General features: G+C 39.6%; 1 protein-coding gene across 13 annotated transcripts in view; it reads right to left on the bottom strand.

The window, feature by feature from the left end:
• Nucleotides 1-23,158: 23,158 nt before the first annotated feature.
• Nucleotides 23,159-25,526, bottom strand: part of rgs3a (regulator of G protein signaling 3a) — a 136,794-nt gene continuing 134,426 nt past the window's right edge. For 10 of the 13 annotated variants that reach the window (XM_054757917.1, XM_054757916.1, XM_054757918.1 and 7 more), the window contains one exon: nucleotides 23,159-25,354. In XM_054757917.1, the coding sequence (XP_054613892.1) occupies nucleotides 25,154-25,354 (201 nt within the window). In that variant the 3' untranslated portion in view covers nucleotides 23,159-25,153. The remainder of the gene's footprint in view (nucleotides 25,355-25,526) is intronic. The other 3 variants (XM_054757926.1, XM_054757927.1, XM_054757928.1) reach the window with 1 other exon arrangement.

Here is a 25,526-nt window from a genome sequence, read left to right as displayed (position 1 = left end):
TGAATGCGGTCAGATTGTTGAGCTGCGTAAGCAAGGGCCTCTCGCAGCACGCCATTGCTGCTGAGGTTGGACACAGTAAGACACTCGTTTTAAACGTCTTCAGGTTTGACACCCATATGTGGGACTGACTTGAAATTTCTCACACAGGCACTCTACGAAACAACGACTGTAACTTTAGGGTGTTTAAATCAATCACCACAACATTTCTTGCAAACCTTTCGGGGATTGACAAGCACATGTGGGTAAAATTTGAGAACAATTTATTTCAGCAACTAATTTCGCACGAGTCATTGATCAATTTACCAATGATTATAAAACACTGAGGTTATCTGCATTACATGTTTGCGAGCATGTCTTCTAAAGCATTTTGAGCACAACTCACAAGGGGCGACACAAATGTCATTTACTCAGAATGCTAAGAAGAACTGGCTTGTTATTGTGGTCGGAGTGAAATGGCAGTGCGTCACATTGAGGTGTTTTTATAATATTCAGCCTCTTTTCTCATTTATTAGAGCATAAATGTAGCATAAAAATCAGCGTGTAACATCATACGTATGTCACATGTCTCAGATCTTTTACATTCATCCAAATGTTCCACTGTTTGTAGGTTATGTAAAACGACAAATGCGGCGCAAGGAGAAGTACGTCCCTTGTCTTTAAATATGTCTCATGACTTGTGTGATTCTCTCATCATCTGACCCAACTATGCGCTATTTTGAGCCTTTGAGCCCTTCCCATTTACGCATTGCATTCTTCTGCAGTCATTTGTTCCCCCGCTTCTTCTTCTCCTTTCAATGACCGTCTGACTCTTGAATGAAGACCAGGGGCTGTGAACTGAACCCGGGAGACCTTCACGCTGCTGCTGTTACCAAACACTGCAGCACTCAGTGCCCCATTTGCATCAGCGCCTTTATATGCACGCACGCATACTGAGCACACCCGATGGATTGCTTCATTCGCATTGCACAAAATCATTGCAACACATGTCGCCGTGCAAATGAAAATAGGCTGAGGTGGCCGTGAATATTTCTCCTGGAAACCATCCACTGGTTGTGAGCTATTGTGTCACACATGAGAAGCGTGTGCATGATGACTAAATGTCTTCAGAAGTACAGTATATGTTGTCACATTCACAAAACTGCATACGGCGGTATGGCCTATTTGAAAAGCTGACTGGGGAACTTGCATACAATGTTGTCGTTATTCGTAGTGGAAAAAAAAATAATGAGGCTAAATATACACAGGGATCCATAACAACTTGTTTTCATCCGTTCTGGAATGAACAAAAACATCTGTTTACGACAACCGTGTTAACAAATATCTCTGTCAACTAAAATTTGCATGCGAAAGCAATATAACCTCTCACTGTAAGACATTTTTAACCAATTAGAAGCCTGAAGAAAGGCACAAGAACAAAAATGGTGAGCTGAAGTCTTCACTGACCTTAACCCTTAAAAGGAATCGCCTCACTCGTTTGTGTCTAAAGACAAAAAATGTCCGCTTACCAAAAAATACTGAACAATTTTATGAAATCAAAACAAACTAAAATAATTAATTATTAATTAATATTTTTATTAACACGAATAATTAATATGAATAATTCATAATTAATAGCAGTATTACTAATCAAGGAATTAATACTAATAGTGGCAAGACAACCTTGCAGAAAATAGTCAAGAGTGTAAAATTTTGCTGCATGCTTTGCATGGGAAAATGTAGCATCACCTGTATTTACAAAATAAACGGGTACTCTGTTTTTTGTCACCACATGCACCAAACATGCATGTTAGGTTCATTGGTGACTCTAAATTGTCCATAGGTATGAATGTGAGTGTTAATGATTGTTTGTCTATATGTGCCATGCGATTGGCTGGCGACCAGTCCAGGGCGTACCTGATCTCGCCCATAAATCAGGTGGGATGGGCTCCAGCACACCCCCGTGACTGTAGTGAGGACAAGAGGCACTGAAAATGGATGGATGTACATTGAAAGCCAGGAGTCCAGCTTGAAAAGCAGGGATCTACTGTATATTTCTTTTTTTTTTTTTATTTCAGTGCCACTAAATTATAAGTATTAATTTAAATGAATGGTAACCATTCATTTAGCACCAAAATGAGGCACCGATAGCGACTTGGTCGTTCGGTCTAGTTACTACTGTTTATATCGGCACCAGTCCCATTTTGGTACGGAGTTTCGGTATGCATCTGCAGAAGAAGGCCATTTCTGGAAAAGGGCACACAAGCAAGAATGCATGTGCAAACCTTGTGACACTGCCTGACATCATCAGCTCTCTCTGCTTCTGTGATTGAATGGCTTAGTTCCTTTAACGTCATGACATGAAGCACAAAAGAGGCACTCATGCACACACTCTAATTATAGGAAAATTATACAACCGACCTACAGGTATAACGGGCTTGGTGGCAAGGGGAATAGGCTCCTCATTACCTGATTTTTTTTTTTCTTTCCGACGGTTTCCTGTCCTTAAAAGCCGCTTTATATTTAAAACAAGCATTCAAATGTACATAATTACTTCTCATGCAAGGTGCAATGAATAAATGTCTGACTGGTATGAGTATTAGGGCCACACTAAATGAAATAACACAATAAAACAAAAAAGTCATGTTATGAGAATAAACTTAAAATCATTCCTACTGATGACGGCGTTGATGTGCCAAACTCCTGAGTATTTTGTTATTTGTGAAATATTAGGATGAAATTCCGTTTTCTCTTGTACTATTTTGACACTTTTTTTAAAAATTATGAACATTTTCTACAACTTTTCTACAAGTTTATTCTCAAATATTAATATATTTAACCACTAAGTTTTTTGTTCCAATATTACAACTGTACTAATTACTATTAATGAGTGCTTTTTATGAGAATATTATTAAGTAACAAAATATATATCATTGTAATCAATAATAGTTCATCAATCAATACTAGTTTAAATTATGTACAGTAGTACCTCGCATAACATAAACCTCCTTTTACATAAATTCCACTGAACATAAAAAATTTATATAAAGTTTTTGCATCGTATTACAGAAGAAATTCCATATAACATAAAGCGTCAAGTCAGTGCAAGTCTTTTATTTTTTTTCAATCAACTTTATTTATGCCTCAAGTCGGTGCAAGTTCAGACTGACACATGTTCGGGGCACCGCCTCCGCTCTCGTCTCATTGGCTGATTATCGGGGCATCGCCTACGCTCTCATCTCATTGGCTGAGTTATACAGCGCGTACGTGAGTTTGTGTGAGAGACAGGCTTGTCCCTTCAAACTCCTTCCTCTTCGTAGTCCCCCTTAAACTAACTTAAACAATTAAGTTAAGTTACAAATTAAAATTTTGCACACAGCATTATCGTGTAGTGCGTGTGCGTTTGTCTGTGAGACCAGCTGACTCTTAAACTCTCTGAGTCGCGTTTCGACTCAGGCTAGTCCTCCTCCTCCTTCCTGCCTCCGCTTGCGCTCCTGATCAAGACATCTCGTGAACGGTAGGATTGTTTTTGTTTTTCAGTTTTATTCATTTACAGTAATCTTATTTATTACCTTATTTTATATTGGAATGTTACTGTACTATGTTTATGCTAACGTTTTCTTATATTTTCCCACCATATTTGGTGGACTTTGAATATTTTGAAGGGCCAAAGGGGTGAGTTTGGGAAGATCTTGGAACGGATTAGGCTATTTGCATGTATTTTACGCTTCGTATAACATAAAATCCCTATCACATAAAAGTTCTCGGAACGGATTATTTATGTTGTAGGGGCGTCTTATGTAAATGTAAAATTATATTTCAACATTATTCACACTCCTTGTGAATTTAACCCTAACCCCAATGTTTTCTGTAAGTGACTTATTTTTATCATAATGTTTGAACCTTATTCTCATTCATTTTTATCTTACTAGATTTGATCTCTTCTCGTACATTTTTGTTCAATCATAATATTGTGACTTAATTCTTGGAATATTATGATTTATTTTAATCTGAATATTTTGATCTACCATTTTCCACATTATTCTATGACTTTATTGTTGAGATATTGTATATGTACTGTATTTCTTTTCATTGTAGCTCTACTATTAGTATCAGTGCTACAGACCAAAAAGCAACAGTATTTTCAGGGTGTCTCATGTGATGTCATTCATCCTTTTGTTTTGATACATGCTGGTAAAAATAGCCATCAAATAACCTAATGGATGTCTCCCCCATCGCCCTCCTTCCCTGTGATGCTGACGGGTTACGAATGCAATCAACACGCGTGTTGCTGTGCACTTGTGCATCATCCGCAACCCATAATGCTTTGCTGATGCGGCCAGCTTTGAGGATTACACTAAATCACACGTGAGCTCTAATCTGGTTCTGGCACCTTTTCATCTCATTTTTTTGAGAGGTTGGAGTAGTAGGAATGCGGATGAGCACTGACCTATATGGGGTCCGTAGAGTTCCGGTTTGGTTTTTCATGGCCGAATGGACAAATGAAAAAGATCCGATCATGTGTATTTCCACACATTGGTTATGCTGTACTCCTCTTCCTGTATCTGTTTGAGTGTTGTTGCTGTTTGCTTTTATGATGCAGGTCCTCACTTCACCTACTTGTAGTCAAGAGTTACATAACACACACTCCTTGGTGGATTTCACACAAAAAAACCAACACTACGTGACACCACATGCATGCCAGGATGTGATACATATAATGATTTACCTGCCTCCAGCTGTGTTTTTTCATTTCCTATCGTTGTGGTTAATAATCAGTACGTGGCGATATCATCAACAGAGCTGCAGTCAGTTTGAGGGATGATTTTAAATGAAATGTCAAAGATGTGATGATGTATTGCACTATTTCTAGCTGTGACGCACCATTTACTCCGCCCTTTCAACAGTTTGACGTGAGCATAAGAGAAAACCGTTTAAGGCAGGGAACAGAGACACTTTTATAGGCTGAAGTAAGAAGCAACAAAAATATTTTATTTTAAATATTTGTCACGTCCTCCAAACTCCCGTTTTCTAAAAATAGCTAATTTACATAGAAAGTTGGCATGTAACGTAAGGTTGAACACTAACTTGTGGACCAGTCATGCGGTTCGGTTCTCCTAAATGATTGGTTCATTCAAAACTTGGGAGAGACTAATGTTTTTGATGATTTTTAGAAACAGGAGGAAACTCTCTTTATATATAAAATCTTGCATTTTTGCTAAAAAGAGAAGTGTGCTCCTCTGATATCGAGCCGTGGTTCCCAACTGACCAAAATTGCAAACATTTTTCAACTCAAATTTCTCATATATGTTAATTACGACAAACAGCCCAACAATTTGATGAAACTAAAATTGCATCATGTTTGTCCCATTGCACGTCTACCTTTGAAATTTGAGCCCAACCTCGAAGACCAGGTGATCGACAGTCGACTAGTTTTCCATTGCGCTGCCCTTATTAAGTTAAATCAGTTGTTGGCAAGATGTTCCACTTGTTGTCTGTGGTTCCTGTTTTCTAATGAGGGAAAAAAGAAAAGGTGACGGGGGAGTTTCCCGACTGCGACCAAAGGGATCTAAACCTGGTTGCTAAGAGACTAATGGAAAGTCATGGCAAAATGAGTGGCAGGAGTGAGTCACTGACCAAGAGGGGAAGAAAGTAAAACATTGGAAAGAGGAAACGATACAGAATCTTGAGGAGTTGCTCACTGTTATTAATATACAGATGAGTATAGGTGCTCAAATAGTCTCTATAGATTTCAGATGAGTGTGTTGCTGTCGTATTGACGGCTGCAGCACGAGGAAAAAGGGAAAAAAATAGAGCAATTAAAATTCAAGATGCATCTCAGAGGTATGGACAAATGTTCCCACTATAATTAGACACTGGCAATGAAAAGATGACTCAATGGCAAATTTCAGTTTATCATCACCCATTCATGATTTTACATACTTTCACAACCTATCACGATGTGTTTGTGTGCATGTAGATACATGCTGAAGCGGTATTAACACGTCTGTGGGAGAGGGACGGGATGTGTGCCCCCGTTGTGCCCCCGGTTTAGCACCACCAGGTGATTCTGCACTGTGGAGGCCCTCCCCCTTGACATTTGCACTAAAAGGGAGAAGCTTTTTTGTCCAAGTGTCCTGCTCTCAAAACATCTGAATAACACTTGACGCCATTCCATGCAATTACCAGAATGAATAACGGGAACGATCATTTTTTCCTGACCTACAATGGGAAGATTATTACACAACTTAATTCCAGGACACACACGCACACACACACACACACACACACACACAGCGGAAACAGAGTAGGGATGCACATACTGTATATATGACACTTTATTAGAATCTGCTGAGATCTTTACAAGGATCTTCTGTTCTATGTATGTTTTGAATTTGTGATTTGTAGGCAGAAATGGGAGTAGGTCAGTGTTTTGTAAGTCTCTTTGATCTCAAGTCAAGTCTCAAGTATAGACGCGCAAGTCCAGGCAAGACAGGTCGAGTCACGTCCGAAGTCATAGGTTTGAAAATTTTGAGTCCTTATAAATCATAAGCATTGTTTAGAGTTTACCAAATAAAATGCCATTTTAACAATGTATTAAATCAATCTATTAAATCCGCCAAATACAATAAATGCATTTTAAATTGTTTTATTTTTTTAATAAAATAAGACCAGTGTGACAAGAAGCCAGGCTAGTTATGGGGCCAAATTACTCCATGTGAATCAAATATTATTAAGCTAATTATCTATTAATATATAAAAATAATGTGGTGTCCAAAGCATCATGATTGTTATCACTGGCACATGTTTGGGTGGGTGCAATGTTTTACTTGCCACTATTTTTCATGAACACTGTACAGTTATCTTTTTACATATTTTTCATGATGTGGCCGTGTTTGTCAAGTTTTTAGTCAACATGTCAAACATAATTTAGCAGGATTTTAAACAAAAAAAGACATTGTAAATAGTTGCAAAATGGACATTTCATGGTCGTCACGCAAGATCATATCGGTATATCAAAGAGATAAAGTGCGATGAAATCGAACTTCCTGCGATGAGGGAAAGCAAATGGGGAAAAAAAGATATCCAAGCAAGATGAAATATCTGAAATCAAGGTAAAAATGATTGTTTTTGACTAACAATGTATATATTTTTTTGATGCTGGACCAATTTGTTTATTGTATGTAATCTGTAAAAATCTGAGCTATACGGTATGTCGAGCAGAACAAGATTCATTCAGAGACATTCATATTTTAGTACATATTACTTAAGACTGGTCTAAAACAGAAAGGGCCTGTTTAGAAAAATATCTTGTTCATCAAGTGTTTCTGACCTTGATTTCAGTTATTTAATCAGTCCAGGGTGTACGTCGCCTCTCACCCAAAGTCAGCTGAGATAGGCTCCAGCTCGCCGGTCACCCTGATGGGCAAAAGCAGTATATAAAACTGATGGCTGGATGGGTACATTTCAGTTTATGCAGTGTGTCGAGTACAATAAAGTCAACCGTAAGTAATAAAGTTGACTATAATCATAAAAGACGAACTGAATCAATGTGAAACGATTCACTTCGCAAGCAGTGTCAATGCTAGTTTATATTTTTTCTTGCTACGTTCGACCAATTTGCTTATCATAAGTAAATGTGAGCTATATTACTTAAAATACATAAAATAATCTGCCAACATGGCACGAAAACCATGAAACAAGTAAAACAAGTGAAACGTTTAAGTAATAAATTCAAATTTTAGTACATATTACCTGCGATTGACTGGCGACCAGTCCAGGGTGTACCCCGCCTCTCGCCCGAAGTCAGCTGGGATAGGCTCCAGCATACCCATGACCCTAGTGAGGATAAGCGGCATAGAAGATGGATGGATGGATACATATTACTTAAGATAAGCAAATTGGCTTAATACAGGAAGTGGCTAGTGAGAAGTATTTTTAATCATGATTTCAATTTCTTTTCATTTGAGTTCATTTAGTCTAATTTTGTGTGTATACAAGACATGCATAAATTGCCCCCACTTTTTCAAACGGGCAGCTGAAGTAAAAGTATGTGACAGTCATTCTAAAACCAGTCACTCTGCCATTGTCCGAGTGGCACCTCGCTCTCTTTCAAAGTCCTAGGAGACAAAAACAACCTGAAAAAAACAATGTCTTGCCGCCATCTGCAAGTATTTAGAATGTGAGAGTACAGTCTATCAATTTCAGCCTGAAAGGAGCAGCAATCAACCAAGGACATGCAATGAGAACGGAATACAAACAACCATGAAAAAACTGAATCCTCAGCTGGACTTTCAGGGAGGTTTTTGTGAATGAATTCCAGGATGGGACAGAATCGAAAACAAATGTGCGATAATATGGTGAAATGAACGCCACCGACCACAAATGGATCGCAGGCATCCTGGCCCTTGTGACTGAGAGTCAGAAGAAGAATCCTAGAGCTTTGTTCTGGATTCCTTGGATTTTTCCACATTAGTTTTAAAAATAGCGTTATGTTTTTTAACTACTATACAATCACAGCATTGTAATTTAGCTTGATTGAGTCAAATTAGGGCGGCAGTAGCTCATTCTGTAAAGACCTGGCGCAAGTTATGGAAATTGTGACTGGTTGTTGGAGAACGCCCAGTTTCCCAAGCACTACTGCGGTAAATGATCAATTAAAAAACAAGTCTTTGTTAGAGTATACAGTACCTTATGTCCATTTTGTTTATAGTACATCTTAGCTCTGAAATGATTTCCCACTCGATAGACATCTAGAGTGAGGGACAGGAAGCGTACACTCGACATTGCAATGCACATCCACAAGGCCTGGTAGTGCGACTAAAAGTGGACTACATTTTGGAATGTACCTTTTTATTTGAGAGTTGTATATATTGGGGCATCACCTGCCACCAGATTTCAATTGCATTTTCATGCTTCATTTTAAAAATCATTGAACACAAAAACATGTAAAGACAGACATGCAAACCAGAAGGCGGTGCCACACAACTTCTCCCCAAGAGAGTCAGAGCTTTTCTTCTTGTCACTCACACACAACAGTGAGTCAAATGTTTTTTCCAAAAGCAGATCTTAAAAAAAGAACTGTTGTTTTATATTTAGGTCAATATTGTGTGGGTATTTTTGTTTACTCACCACATTTGTGGATACAAAAAAAAACTTGTAAAAGCCTTCCCAAATTATTTTTATTTTTATTTTTTGGAAAATTATTAAATAATTAAAATGGTGTGAAGGCGCTCTTGGGAATTTTCCATGGTCAACATAACAAGATGCTGCAGGGCACAGCCAAGCCCACAGGTCCACTCTTGTCTAGTCATTCACTTCATCCATTTTTTAAAGTTGTGCCTGCTGGTTTTATAACTAGCAGATAATCATCCTTTATGTTCCTGCTGTCAAGCAGCTGCTTCTATTAGCAGAAGACGACTGAGACCTTTAAGTCCCACACGACACATTGTTTGTTTGAGCTATATGGATGTTTACTAATCTTAAAAGGGAATTGTTCCATTTGTTGAAGGCCTAACCTGCAGTTGAACCCAGATGAAAGCAAAGCCAGACAGAAAAAAAAACCCAAAATAACTTCAAAACAGTTTAGAAAAGGAACAATAAATTGGAAACTCACCAAGGTAGAGAAAGGAATGGCTCTGATGGATCTCTGGAAGACATCAGCGGACAAACCGACCGGAATACCAGAATGAATGAGGGAATGGGACACAGTTGGGTAGGAGACAAGCGAATGCATGGAACTGATTGACTGAGAAGATGGAAGGAAACACACAATTCAGTTCTGCAACTTAGGCCCTGTCCACACGGGAATGTTGTTGGGATTTTTTTTTTTTGCGGATTACTATATAGTTGCATCCAGACGGGAACGCGTCACTGAGTAAAAACGATGTAATACACATGGCACACCTACATGTGGCGCTGTGAACAGGCACGCAGACGGAACCACGTGACACTCCAAACCATAGAAGAAGAGAGAACGCATGCGCATAAGTCAGTTGTTTTCCGCTGAAACAATAAAATAGTTTGTCGTTTTGACCTGAAAACATTTCCATGTGGATAGTGCCTTAGGGGTTTGGGTAGGGTTTTGGGGTAAGGATATGGTTAGGGACTGCAATTTACTAGCCACCAGCCCGGGATCTACCCCGCCACTCACACAAAATGAGGACAGGAGGTACGGAACAATTATGGTTATTGTTAGGAAATATGCTAAGGTAGGGGTCAGGGTTGGTCTTCAGGTAGCTTTTGGATCATCATCATCATCATTGACCTTCCAATCACAGGCCAGGCAGGGATCCCCACAGACTCACAGGGTCACTTTTCTAATGAATCACAGTTTATCTGTGCTGCCTGATCGTAGAGGAGAAAGTACTATAATTTTCTTGCAGTGTCGTTGGTGCCCCATGACTGTTTTATATCTGTCTCCTGTGTAAGCTACTTCAACTCAGCATACCTTTCATTCAGCCTTCTTCCTGTCGCACATTCACCTCCCCCCATCATGTCTCAGTCTATTTTTGCATCAAGTTTACCATCCATTTCTATCTGGCGGCATACAAATACGCCATTAAAGAATTAGCGGTCCAACTGCAATCACGAGGCCAGCTGTTGATGTGTCAAGCTGCTGATCCTCTATGACCCCTCAACTATTCTGAATGCTGTGACAAATAGGAAGAGAGGCAACAACTCATTCATGTTAGACACAAACTTGGCAAACTATTCCACTGAGGCCGTAACTCATAACTGTAAGGTATTTATTAAAGAATGATTCATGATCTAGGGTTTTACTTATGATGTATTTATGTGTTTTCTTTATTTTGGAGCCTTCTCTCCTGCAAATTATATAACGGGAGGCTCAACACCAACTGGATATACTTCCATCCTTCAATCTCTTTCAGTCAATATGTGCATACTTTACTCATGGCTCCTTTGTTCAGTAATGGCTTTTCAACAAATCCTTCAAGGAAAGAGTTTTCTAAGAAAACCGTGGGACTGCTGTGCATGAGCACTTTGAAAAGATATTATGATGATCAAATGACAGTTTCAACCAGTTTTGGTGGAGAAACAACACATCAGGCATTGTAACATCATTCTGAAGATGATCCTAAGCCCAGTGAAATTTGCAAATCTTTGTGAGATAAACAATGATGGATGGAACTGTTAATACACCATTAACCAAGACTATACAGTGTTTAAAAGTGAAATAAAGTTAACTCCCATGTCCATCATTAATATAAGACTACCACACAGCGTCCCACTTCGCTTTATACTTCCATGCAGGATTTACAGGTTCTCATACATTCACAAGTTGATGTCTTCATTAAAATAATTTTGAAAATGTTCCAAGTAATGTATTTAGTTGTAATTTCATATATTGCATGTTTTGAAAGCAGCAACATTATTAAAATGTAGTTCAGTCCCTTGTATTAAGTCTAGTAATGTGTTGCATGTTTTGATTATTTCTTATTTTTTTTGTAGTCAACTTTTTTTCACTTCTTAATGTTTGCTTCAGCATCAGTTTTTGAGCTGTTTGCAAATACTCCGTGTCTGCAGATGGATCTTTTCGATAGCTAGTAAATACGACTAATTGATATTGGTAAAATGTTTTTGTTTTGTTCCTGCTTCTTTGTGTTGAATCGTATTTTGGGTATTATAAGAATTGATGTTCATGTACAGTATATATCCTGTGTACACCATTGCTCTTATTTCATATATCGGCCGATACATCAGTTATCAGCCAATATATCGGATATCCGCTTTGTTCAGCCCCCAATATTGGTATCAAAAATCGATCGGGCTCTAAATGAATCTACATGTTTTTGTGCAACTGTGAAGATTTTTTTTTTTTTTGCTTTAGTCCTCTTGCAGTGAATGTCAATGAAATTACAATGAGTTGATTTGTGAGGAGCCACATACATGTTAAACTTTGCACAACCTTGGCTGACTCACAAATCCTGAAGGAAGGCCCTGGCTTGCAGATGTATTCCTCACCTTGGAAGATAAGCTTAACGCTGCAGAGCTTGCTGGCCAATATTTCTCTTTTGGGCCAGACCTCTGCCAGCTGTATCTCATACACATTGCTTTTGTAGTAGGGGCTGCTTGTTTCGCAAACCGTTTGTATATCAGAAACAATGAAGCTTTTATATCAACTTGCTGGCTGAGAAAAAATGTGTTGGAAGAACAAAACTACCCCTCCAGCTATAACAGTTTTATGGCATGACAAAACCAAAGGCTTTCCTACTTCATGTACTGTCACCATTTGTGCACGTATAATAATCCTCCTGTGCTTCAAATATTACACTGCATGATAAGCTATGTTATATTAGGCATGGGAATGATTTGTGACCAAATGGAAAACAAGAGAAAGGCCAAGACTGTCTGGTTAGAGTTACACTGTTGCATAACTGCAAGGCTGCGACAGAGAATCGGAAAAAGAGGATCCATCACAGTATGTGGCGGACACCTGCAGATGAAGCCCAGTACACTTAATCCATGTGTATTGATTAGTCAGTATCCGTGCTTGTTATAGTAACAATTGTATGCATACCAAAATGCCCTCAATACAACCCCCACAACCCCCCCACTCCCGACTCTGTCAATAAATCAGTTTTTTTTTTCCAAGTGTGAGTCGGAACTCCCTTGTGGACTTAAGTGGAGGCGCAAGAGCTGTAAAAATGATGTGTTCTTCTTAAAAATAACGCTCTGTTTTGAATGACATTGCACTGTTTCTAATATTTTCTCGATTTGTCTAACATGTTGCAATCTATGTTTCACCTCGAAGAACCGCAGCTCCCCAGTGCCGGCAACGCTCATGCATCCCTGGACCATGACGGCGATGCTTGACTGTAAGCAAGACAAAATTATTCAGAAAGAACTGTTTCTAATAAATTTTCTATAAATTATAAATTTTGCCTTGGTTAGCGTATGCTTCCGGTTAGCATACAACATGGCACGTGCCTTGTCCTATTATTCATACACTTCATGAGCCCAACTGTCTTGTTAATGTATGTTTATAACAAAACATCTTAGTTAGCATCCTATTACCTTGCTAATACAACAGGAACAGGAACCAGAAGTCAGCTCCGTGGCCCGTCCATGATGTAATTTGTGGTTGACTCTGTAATTCTTTGCTAACTAACACAGTTACGCCACAAGTCTCTGCTTTTGTTTTGATCACGGCTGCCAAATAACACACAATGGAGCCAAAGAAAGTTGCAAGTGCCAGCACTTTGATAAAAAAGGTGAGAAACACTACTGAATTCAAGAAATAGCTCATAGCAAAGCACAAAGGTCTCGCTGCTACATGGTCGTCTTTGTCAACAATCACGACTTCAGTCAAGGTATAACTGATGTTAAATGTTCATTTATCCCTTTCAATCGCCATGTATATGCATTTGGAAGTGTTTTCTGCATATACAACTACAGTATAATTGTAAAATGATAAAAAGTGCTTTGCTTTAACATCTTTGGCTTTCTGGAACTGATTTGGTTCGGAGTCAGACCTTCTGGAACGAATTAATGACACTAACCAGGGTTCCACTGTATGAAATAAAGTCAAATATCTGATGCATGAGTTTAGTTTAGTCTCGTTTATGCGGTGGGAAGCAAGTACTGATGGAGGTTGATTTCTACATTTCTACAACATCCATTTCTTCTGGTTGTCTGTTCTAGACTGCCCTCACATTTGTCCTGGGTATAATTAAATAAAAGGGTGAGGATCACAACATTCATTTGAGCATTTTGATCTGTCTCAGTAATTGTATTTTTCATTTGCTCAATCATTTTTTTCCTTTCCGTCTCTCTCTTCCTCAAGAGTGGCACACAAGGCAGCATTATCATGCAGTAGTGTCTTGATATCATCCTGTAGTACCTTGATGTCATTACATAGTGCATTATTTTCTTCCATAGGGTTTTTTTTCTTCCATTAGAACTGGAATTCACACAGTCCTCTTCACCATGCTACACACACCTCAACACCATGAGACCAGGATGACACCCAACGGTACACCCAACGGTATTATGGCTACCACTGCATTGCAGGGCGCCAAGAGATTGCTCCCAGAGGGAAAGAGCCACAAGCCCAGAGTGCCACAACACAATTTTCCAACAACATTTTTGTCCTGTCCTGCGCCATTATTCTGGCAAGCGGTGCTTCAGGTGTGGCGGAAAGAACTGCCGCTCCACGCCTGGTGGCCGCACAGCTGCGGTCAATACTAATCAGTGACAGTTAAAAGACCAGCGCCGTTGTATGCGCGGCGCTCGTTCATTGTGGTTGTCACTGTCATTGAACCTCGTTGACTTTCCAGTGCTGTCACCTACCTGTTTATATTTTGTATTATTTTTCCCACAGAGCTTTTCCTCTGTCACTTTTAGTTTTTTCTTGTCTTGTGCAATAAAATTACTTTTATTTTTGCACTTCGCCGCCTTCTCTCTGCACCCTGGGGGTCAACCTTCCGACAGCTCCAACGAACTGTGACAATTTTTGTTTTGTTTGTTTCGAAACTAATATTCAAAAAAAAGTTTTTTGTTTTTTTTTTCTTTCTATTTTCTTCTCGGAATTATGTTATGTTATTCCCATCATATTTTGACTTTATTCTTACAACATTATAACTTTTTCCACATTTTAATTTTCCAAACATCTTTATTTGTTGTTTTGTTTCTCATATTATGACTCCAAAAAAATAACATCTTTTTTTCTTTAATATTTCAACTCTATGTTATTTTTTCCTCATAATATTACTACTTTCATTCTTGTAAACTTACTGCTGATTTTTCCATTTTTGGTGTTGTTGTTTTTGTTTTTAGTTTTTCTGCAAAATTATAATAATAAAAAAAAAAAAATAAATAAAATAAAAAGCCGCGGGCCGCACTTTGGACACTCCTGGTTCAAAGGCAGTTAGTATTGTTTAGCCAGTGATTTGTTTTTCCATTTCTACACTTCAAATTCACACTCGTCTGCCAACTAAAGCAGCAGCTACATACAAGAAATAAAGTAATCCTCTGCCTTTGCATTTAGAGTCTTACAAATCCTGTTGATTGGAGCTTCCCCAATTCATATGTTCTGAGCCTGCACGGCCTTAACATAATCCAGAGCCACGTGATAATAAATGACTTAGTGACTAAGTTGACCTTATCAGACAGGCGAGGTCAAGAAAGCGCTGTGTTTGGGGCCGGTAAACAAAAGTTGGGTCAGATGACAGATGCTGACCTACCTGTTTTGTTTGGGGCTGATCCAAAACTCGCTTATATTCCTCTCGGCTATGATCCAAGCTGAGGAGAGTGTTTATCCATAGCTGGAGGAACTCCACGTGTACTGTGTCCGCATGCATCTGACAATAGACCAACCAGGGGAGATGGAGAGTGTCAGTTGCTAGTAGTAACTATGAGCTGAAATACAGCACTAACGTAGAAACTGCCATGCGACTCAGTTTCCCAAGGGAGAGGATCGTGCTCTGCTTCAGAATGTCACAGTACATGCTGGCATTCATGTTTCCCTCAATGAATCGCAGCACCGTAGTGCCCAGCAGCACTCATGCAGCCCCAGACTATGTGACACGACCTCCAATTATCTTGTAACTCATCTTGTTTTGTCTGACTTGTGTTGCTGGCTGGTGGTCCTCGGGTTATGTACAAGATCCGTTGCTTGACTCACGAGTCACTCACACTGTACACAGAACGCATAAAGGACATAAAATACAGTAATAAAACACTTAATACAAGAATAAAATGAAACAGTAATAAAAATAAAAGTCAAAAGCACAAGCAAACTTTCCATATCAATACTAAGGCCACTGCACTGCCTAGTTATTACTGTCACTTTCAGAGACTCAACAACCTGGCAGTTATGTCTACTGCAGTTTTAAAGAGTTTTGTGATTTCCGGCTGCCTGTGAACGTGGCACGTGTCCTGACTGCGTGTGTGGCTGCGCGGACAGTTGAGTTTGCTGATGTTGTTTTGGCATGGTTGCGGCTGACAGTAGCCTGTCTATTAATCAACCACCTCCTGGTCATCCAACGTCCACGTAGACGTTACGATACGATCTTTATCCTTAATGATGGTCGCGAGAGTCAAGCGACTGAGACAAGCGCAGCCATTATTGAGGACATGGTATCTTCTATTGCGACGAGTCTTGTGTTTACTTAAAATAAAGTGTTTGATTAAGTCATGGGCACGTACATAACCACGAAACAAAGTAACACAGAACACTGTAAACTTGTATTTGGACAATAATGATAGTAGATAGAATAAGGATAGTAAATCTATACTGCTATACAAGATGTTCACTGACTACTCTAAAGTGTATCCAAGTTTCATTTCCTCTTTCTGTTGCCCCTTGAGAAGACATACTGTCATAAAAATGCTTTCTGAAATGTCAGCGGTGTACTCACTTGTACGTACTTTTAGACAGTCATTGCAGATGCTATGTCAGCGCAATAAACAGGTGTGTTGGCAGTTGCTGACATGACTAAACACGTTCCCGGAAGGTTGTGTGATGATATCATTCATGACAACTAATGCTTTTGCATTTGTGATACTTTCTGAACATACTGTAGACCATTTGGTGTATAGGTAGTAAATAGGTAGGTGCCAGCAATTCAAAATTAGATGGGCTCCAAGTTGTAGACCTTCACAGACACCACTCTCCTACTTATTGTAATTATTATTCTTGCATTATTCAGGAAAGTGTAAAAAAAATGTTCCCAATGTTAAAAATAGTGGGAAAAAAATGCGTAATTAAATTTACAATAGTCGCTTAAATATTGTGCCAGCTGTCTACTGCCTGTAGGTGCGCAAATTCACAATTCACAGTCACTGATGCATGCATTATTCTCTAAAAATACAAGAAAAAGTTAAAAAATATAAAATGCTGACAATGAAATGAGTTGAAAAATCGGCTGTAGCATAATCCTGCGAACCTCGCCGATGCTTGTGTTGAGAGGATGACACAATGGACCTTTTTCCGTTCTTCGGCACACAATTTTGCTGGAAGAAAGCTCACGGCCACATAAACGTTTTTTCCATCCTCGCGTAAGCCTCAAGAAACACTAGATTTCATGTTAAAAGGGAAACTGGTTCTCTCAAAAGCATTCCGTTTGTTTCTCTGGAATAACTTCCCATATTCCAAGAATAGCACGGCCGCAGAAGCCAAACACAAATGATAGCATTTACATTCATTGTCGGTTCACTCGGGTAGCATTCTCCATTGCTGTGTATTCTTCTGCACTGGCAGCTTAATAATGATATCCGCCATGAGGGCCTTGAATCAAGCGATGAGTCAAATGCTGTTGTAATTACGTGGTAGCACATCGTGCGCTGACATCAAGCGCTTGATTCATTTCCTGCTGTAGCGCTTCCTCTCTTGAGATGACACATTCATTCACTTGTGCCAGTTGATCACACACATGCAAACGAGTCACTGATGTGAATCAAAGCACGGCACAAGGGGGAATAATTAGCCACTAAGAAAGAAAGAAGAAACGCAAACAAGATTTGGACATCACTGTACAGATTTGTCAACATAAACACTGATTTGTGCCGCACAGCGAGTCTCCCATCAGGGAATATAATACAATTAGGGCCTGAAAAACTGATTCTCTGGAACATGCTTTGCTTTGTGCTCACCTCCTGAGTGTTTACGCTCTCACCGTAGGAACTGAAAATCTATGAATTTGCCTTAAAGCATAACTGAAGTTAGCTTGAAAAAGATGTTTGTTGTTATATATTCTGCTGCCCCTTCCCTGAAGACTTCTGGAGCATCCTCACGCAAAACCAATGGTGTAGCGTAACCAAAAGAAAAAAAATAACCACCACCTCAGTAGCATTCCCAGAAACTGCGAAAAACACGTCACGTTGAACACATCAAACCTCCATAGAATAATTCCTCGTTTAGCCGCGAAGTAGAATTCCTTCTCTATAATTGGAATATTTTCGTAGTTATGGCATAGAAAGCCTGTTTACGATCTTCAAGTTGTTTTTTAACATTATTAGCGCCATCTAGACATGAAATAATACCCATATAGCCACCTTTACATTTGTATTACGCAATATAGTAAATATAATCAAAGAAAATAAGCCATTTAAGAAAGTTTACCTTGTAGGGGAGCAGACCCGATGGCGGACAGGAAGTGACGTCGGGAGTTTTAGCAACAATAACAATAACCGGTGTTATGATTATTATTATTATGTTATTGTTATTATTGTGCCTGTTTTGAGATCATTTAAACCCGCAATAAAAGCCGGTTGTTCAAGTCTGGTGCTCAGGTGGTGGTCTCACCGAACAATTACTGACACGTAGTGACCAGCGTAGAATACTACATTCACAAGTTGGTGGTCTTCGTGGCTTATACTGTATTTCTATTTTTGTTCATTTAGCCATTTTTATGTTTGAAAATGCTTAATTTGGCCAAAAAAATCCAGACAATTTGCTTAAATATGTTCGAACCGCGACGTAGCGAGGGGACGACTGTATCTGTGTTTACTTTGTTATCCAAGAAGAGACCAAGGGCAGCTACAAAACGGAGCTGAGACCGTGAACCCTGGCTGCCCAGGTAGGAGAAACAGCCCTGCTGCCATTTAGTACTTACTTTTGCAATTGGAAAAGCAACAAAAACCAAAAACTCGCGTCTAACCAGGTAGGTACCGCCATTAAAACAGGGATGTTATTATTATTATGCCGATATTTATGGTTTGTTTGCGTATCGTGCTTAAAATCTATGATCCGATGACATTTTGGTGGCCATGGAGGGCTGCTGATCCAGTTACTTAGCGCCACCTGGAGGACTCGGGTGTGACTTTGTGTGACTTTTCAACTTCGCGACAGGGCTTTGCATATTTTGGTTTAGCAGAATCAGCAGTTTTAACTGCAGACTGCAAACTAAAAGCCTTTTGGGCCTGTAGATAAGGTGTTTTCTTCAGGGTTTTATTGGTTCCAAGTGTAATCTGATTGCAATCCTATTAGAGAAGTGTCTTATTGAAGCTTAGTACCAACAGCAGTTTTCTTCAGAAAAACTCTAAACTAAAACTAAAACTGCCTGGCATTTTTAGCTTTGTCTTGTTGCCTGTGCTAAAAATAAACTGGATGATTGCAAAAACAGCCCAAAAAAAGCCTCCTGTGTGTCATTTCCATGTCTGTCAGTTAAATGTCAAATCCAACATGTTTGTTTTTTCTTGGATCTTTTGACCCCCCAAGCAAAGACAAGTCAAAGGCTCCCTTGACGCATGCCGACACAAGCTGCACAACTCTGCGCCAGCGACGGAAAACTAGCCGACAAATGTTGGCGCTGCTCTCCCAAGTCGTGGAGCGTGCCAAGTTGAAAATATTCCACAATAAATCTGAGCGCGGTGTTGTTACAGCCCCCTCGGCTCCAGCAAGCCAGGATGAATTTTTCTCCTGCGCCTGAGGAAATCTGGCAACATTTTATCCACGAGTTGACAGATGGACGCCTTTTACAAGAGTGCTAGAAAATGAATCAAAGTGGCATCTTGAAAGGCAAGATTCCCATTTGCTAAGGTAGACGTTGTAGTCCGAAATAACGTGCTCATAATTTCAAACAACCCAAGATTATCGTTCACTTTGTCAACAATGGAAACATTTTTTGACATCATTTCTATTATCTGGGGTGAAGACATTTATACATGTCGAACAAACAGGTGCAAATCAGAGCTTTTTTTCCTGTCACTCACACACACCAGTGGCGTGACGGCATAGCAACCCACTGGAAAAAAATTGCTGATTGATTTCCGCCAAACTTAAGTTCTGGTGAGTGTAGATTTGGATAGAGGTCTGGTCCCACTCTAACGAAATGCACTCTAACCAAATCTATTTTTCCCTTAAGAAATCATGCAAATCCAATTAATCCGTTCCAGAAAGCCAAAAATGTTAACACAAAACATAGTTTATAGTTTTACATGCAGAAAATAATTAAATGCAATTACATGCAGAAAACAAGGAATAAATTCACATTTAAGGGGACTTTTACCTTCATTGAAGACGTTATTTTTCCCAAAGACACAATGTGGCAGCTAGATCAACACGGACACCACCTTCAGGCTTGGTATGAGTTATTTATTGAAGTCAGTCGTGTTTCTCACCTCAAGTCTCTGCTTTTCTTTTGATGACGGCTGCAAAATAACACAAAATGGAGCCAAAGAACGTTGCAGGCGCCAGCATTTGATCGAAAAGCACGAGAAGCACTATTAAATTCAAGAGATAACTCGTGGCAAAACACGAAGGTGGTGTCCGTGTTGATTTCGCTGCCACATGGTGTCTTTCTCAACAATCATGTCATCAGTGAAGGTATACGTAACCTTAAACGTTCATTTATCCCTTCCATTTGTCATTTGAATGCGTTCTGAATTGGTTTCTGCATGTAAAACTATCATTTCAAAACTATAAAATCAAAATCAACAAAATCAAGTGCTAACAAAGCACACTATGCGTTGCTGACCCACTCTCTGTACATTTTTTATTAAGTGAATAAATTGATTGCTGTTTTGTGGTTGAATTTGCTCTATTAGTAAAAAATATATGCATATTGAAGCAAATTGGACATATTCACGGCCTAAATTAAGCATTTTCAAGCATTAAAATGGCTGAATGAATGAAAATACAAATATGAGGCGTTCAAAAAACATGCTATGAAGTGAAATACAGTAACTGTGACTTGCTGTGTGCACCTTTATGAAGAAGGGCCCGGGACGTGACGTGTGTAACATCAGCTGGCTAGAGTTGACTGTTAGCTGAGTGCTAGCAGCAGGTTGGCAGTGTAGAGAGTGGCTGACAGCAGCTCCTGTGAGAATGTTCACTGCGTGTGCTCTCTGATTGTTAATAAAGCGATTGAAGTCTCTCCTTAAACATGATCAGCGACAGTGGAGTAGCATTTGACACTGGTCTCCAGGTGTCAGTAACGTTACATTGATAGCCACCAGCAAGTACATTGTCAGTGTTAACACTTATCGTATTTATGTCTAAAATGGCTAATTTTCTGTTACTATTATGTCTTCTATATTGGGTAGTACAAGTGTAAAGGTGACTATAGGGGTGTTATTTCCTGTCTAGAGGGCTGCAATAATGGTAAAAACCGTATTTAGAAGGTCATAAACAGGTTTTCTATGCTCCAACTTCAAAAATATTGCATTTATTAATATTGAATCCTACTTCGTGGAAATTCTGGTCTGGTACCAATGAACTGTGATAACTGTACTTCGCATTATATCCTGCATGTAAAACGATACAATTATTTTCTATCAAATGTGTGGGTGTCTGGAAGGGATTAGTTGGGTTTACATGATTTCCTCGGTTTTCATGTGTTTCAGTTTTCGGCTGACCTGTTGGAACGGATTACGTAATAATGAAAACCGAGGTAGCACTGTGCTTTTGTTAGCTTTATACAGTTGTTTGGCCTTGATGAAGGTCCGCACTCCATTATGGACCATCCTTTTATTATGTGTCCATGACGATCCGCTCTGCTGTACAAACGCACACATGAAAGTCCCCTTTTAAATAAAACAAAGCGCCAAATGTAATTTTTTTTTCTACAGCGACATCCCTGTCAAGGTTGCTGGAAAGAGGATTTCCTCACCGGGTAAACGCTATAAAATGTTGCGTAACGAGCTGTTAATATATAGTAGATACTAAAAGCCAATGTCACTCCGTAGAGCTGCGGCGGTGGCCATTTCCGTTTGAGCGCCAGATAAGAGACGGCAGAGGAATCGGAAAGCAGCCTTATTTGGGAAAGAAGAAGATAAAAAGGAAAAGCTCCGATGACAGCTGCATTTCAAAACAATGACAGATAATGTGATGGAGAGTTGACACGGGAAGGAAACTAGGACAAAGGGAACCCAATCTCGAGGCAGGCACTTCCCTTGCTCGTGAAACTAAATAGAGAAAGAATACAGAGAGGGTGAGAGAAGGAAACAAGCCAAAAAGAAGTCTGTCAAAACAGATGGTAAAGAAGATTAGGCGGGCTGTTACTGAGTCCAACAGCACTTCAGACTGATCAACCCCCTCGTTTAAACACAAACAGCTCCAACTGTTTCCACTAATCCACCCCAGCAAAACACTCAAACCCAAACCTTTCACCCAATTGCTCTTCTTCAGAAGACACCGGACCGCTTGGAAGGCACCATTTCCACCGCCCCTCAACTCCAAACACAACGCTGCCTGGTGAGGTCACATCAAATTTACATGAAGTAAAATTCATATCGTTTTCACACATAAATGTATCATTTTTTCTCAAATATTCAAGTTCAAATCTCTCATTTCTTCTTGATACGGTGGTTAAAAGATTGATATCTTACCATTCTGGATCAGTCAGGAGGCTAAAAGATAAAAAGAGTACCAAACACTCGTTTGGTGGGCAAAAACATGCCAGACTTCACAGCTGATTTTCCCCATTGTGGACTGAAAAACAAAATGAACATGTACTAAGGTACAGAAATGAATAAATTGTGAGAAATTCAGATTAAATTATGATACTAGCTCAAACAGCTAAGTTGTTGCTAATGGCTAACTAGCTAGTGGCTAAGCTTACTTGTAAGTGGCTTAAAAGATCTGAAAAAGGTTAAACATATGTTTTGGTACATCAAACTAATATATTAGCATCGATATAGATGTATTTAGTATGTTACTGTTTCTCTTTAAGGTATCTATAAATGTAGAAACGCTTATTTTGTAGAGAAAATGGCTAACCAGCTAGTGGCTAAAACGGCTTGCTTGCTGCCTAAGTGGCTAAAAAAAGGCTAAAGATATGTTTTGGATACGTCAAACTAATACATTAACAGTAATACAGATGTATTTAGCATTTAGTAAGTACAACCAGGAGGAATTTTCATGAATCATAAATGTAGTGACATCTCATTTCAGAGAAAGTTAAGTGGTTTAAAACATCCATTCCATTTTCTTCCGCTCATCAGGGTCCGGGTCGCGGGGGCAGCAGTCTCATGGACTTCCCGGTCTCCGGAGGACACCACGGCGTTCCCAGGCCAGCTGTGAGACAAAATCCCTCCAGCGTGTCCTAGATCTGCCCCGGGGCCTCCTCCCAGCTGGGCATGCCTGGAACAACTCGCCAGGAAGACGTCCCGACGAGATGCCCGAGCCACCCCAACTTGCTCCTCTCGATGTGAAGGAACAGCGGCTCTACTCTGAGCCCCTCCCGGATGACCGAGCTCCTCACCATCTCTCTTAGGGTGAGTCCAGCCACCCTACGTGGGGAAACTCATTTCCGCTGCTTGTATCCACAATTCAATTCTTTCGGTCAGGAGCCAAAGCTCATGACCAGAGGTGAGGGTGGGAACATGGATCGACCGGTAAAATTGAGAGCTTTGCCTTCCGGCTCAGTTCTCTCGTCACCACGACGGCCGATCCGCCTGTCGACCTCATGCTTCGACCTTCCCTCACTCGTGAACAAGACCCCCAGATACTTGAACTCCTCCAGCTGGGGCAGGACCTCACTCCCAACCCGGCACGTTTAAAACATCTGAAAAGATAAAACATGTTTGATACATCGAACTAATACAGTACATAAACAATAATGTAGATGTAATTAGCACTTACAACCGCTACCATTTCTCTTTAAAGGCATCCCTAAATGTAGAACATCTCTTGCTGGATCAAACAGACAGACTTGTGCACCCAATTGTTTTTAAAAATCACTGAAGGTGTATGTTGTAGAAACAATTCCACCCTGCAAAAAGAGTGTTCAAATAAATAAATCACATTTGATGATGTTCATTCCCGTGATGAGTGTATGTACGCTAATGAGTTTAACCTTTAAAAAAAAAAGGGACACACGGGACTTGTTCAGCTGATGGTTTTATTTATCATTAGCATTTGATACCAGATGCAATCTACTGTTTTCACTTTGCTATCGTAGAAGATGCATGTCGACTTGTAAACAGTGAAAATGATCAAATGCATTCAGGAAAAGAAAAAAAAACCCTCCTTACAAGCAGTACAATGTATTGTATGTATAACCGGAAGAGGAGATTCGTCTATTTTCCTTTTGTTATTTCTCAACATTACATGTCATCTTATAATAGTTTGGAGTCTCTTCTATGTACATAAACACAGCTGAATCCCACTTTCACAGCCAGTGGAAACACACTGTGGTTTTCTTTTTTCTTGTTTTTTTTTTTTTTTTTTAAATGTGGTATCACATAGTTTTCTTAAAGAATTATATTTACAAGCATTCCCGGCTGCCTGCTGCCAGGGGTGGCGAACACTTGCTTGCAATCCATGAAATACATCAGAGTTTACACTGGAAGTCAAACTTATAGCTCTAAGTTTCTTCTTCTCGCTTATCAAATAAAGTTAATACAGAGCTAAAGCCCCATAAAGTTCTACATTATCCAAATAAATGAACAAATAATAATAATAATAATAATAATATGAAAAAATAAAAATATTGCACTTAAATTCAGGACAGCATTGGACCTGTGTGGTGGTTAAGAGCCGAGTGCTTTGGGAGGATGTCTGAAGAAGCCTCCAGCAAGTTACTTTTTCTTGTTTTTGCGCTTTTGCTGTTGTGTATATTGCTCAGTATAATAAGTACGGAGTGCCAGAAAACAACTGAAGCCGGAACTTGTCACGTCCTGAGAATGCGTCCTCGTTATGAGCTACGGTGTTTGTTTTTTTTTTGTTTTTGTTTTTTTTTTTAAAGGAATTTTTGGCTGTGTGCACAATAGTCCTGCCCCTCGCTGTAAGAAAGTCTGCGGAGGAGAGTCCTTTGTTCTTGCTATTAATGGGACTTTAAAAGTCTTTCCGTCCATCCGGGTGCATTCTTCGTCCATCGTTATCCAAGGTCTCATAAGTGATGATGAAACGGTATTACAATGTCTTCCGTCCCACAGGAAACAAAGATTTTGTCGTACCAACAGTTCAGCAAGTGGTTTCACTTTTGACTACAATTTAGAAAATAAAGACGAACAGTACCGGACTGTCTTCAATGTCTGCAGGGGGGTTTCTTAGCAAACCCCCGTCCTAATTCTCCAGTACAACTGGACCAAACAAAAAATAACAGTGATCAGACAAGCATCCAGCCCTCAACTGGAGGCTTTTTTTTAGCAGTCCACTCAAAGACAATCCTTTGCCGTGTCCTCGCACAACAAAAAACACATCATAGGATGACAGACAAGAAACCTCGGCTCTGGGAAAATTCCCAGTATTTGTTTTGTTTTTTGCCTCTTATGATGAAGAGGACGTCGAAGTGGAGCTGGCCTTTTTTTGGTTGATCAAGTCCAAGTAGAGTTCCGAGCGCAGGAAGCGAGGGTATGAGTCTTTCTCCATCAGCCCGTATATCCGCCTCTGAGCCAGGTCGAAGCAGGAGCGCGTCACATTCTGCAGGTTGTCCTTGGTGTGATCCCGAGTGTAAGAATCCAGGTTCACCTAGAGAGAGACGTAAGACGGAAAAAAGGTAAGGAAGGTGGGGGAAAAATAAAATCAATTAAAAAAAAATCAAGGAAGATGCACAAGAAGTCCTGTAACTATGAAAAAATATGTCAAGCTTCCCTAAAAGCGCTTGTAAAATAGTATACTATATACTGTATATTCATGTTTT

This window comes from Dunckerocampus dactyliophorus, chromosome 17 (genome assembly GCF_027744805.1).
Source record: "Dunckerocampus dactyliophorus isolate RoL2022-P2 chromosome 17, RoL_Ddac_1.1, whole genome shotgun sequence".
Lineage (NCBI taxonomy): Eukaryota > Metazoa > Chordata > Actinopteri > Syngnathiformes > Syngnathidae > Dunckerocampus > Dunckerocampus dactyliophorus.
Note: the sequence above shows the minus strand (reverse complement) of the source record. Positions and strands in the feature narration are given on the sequence as shown.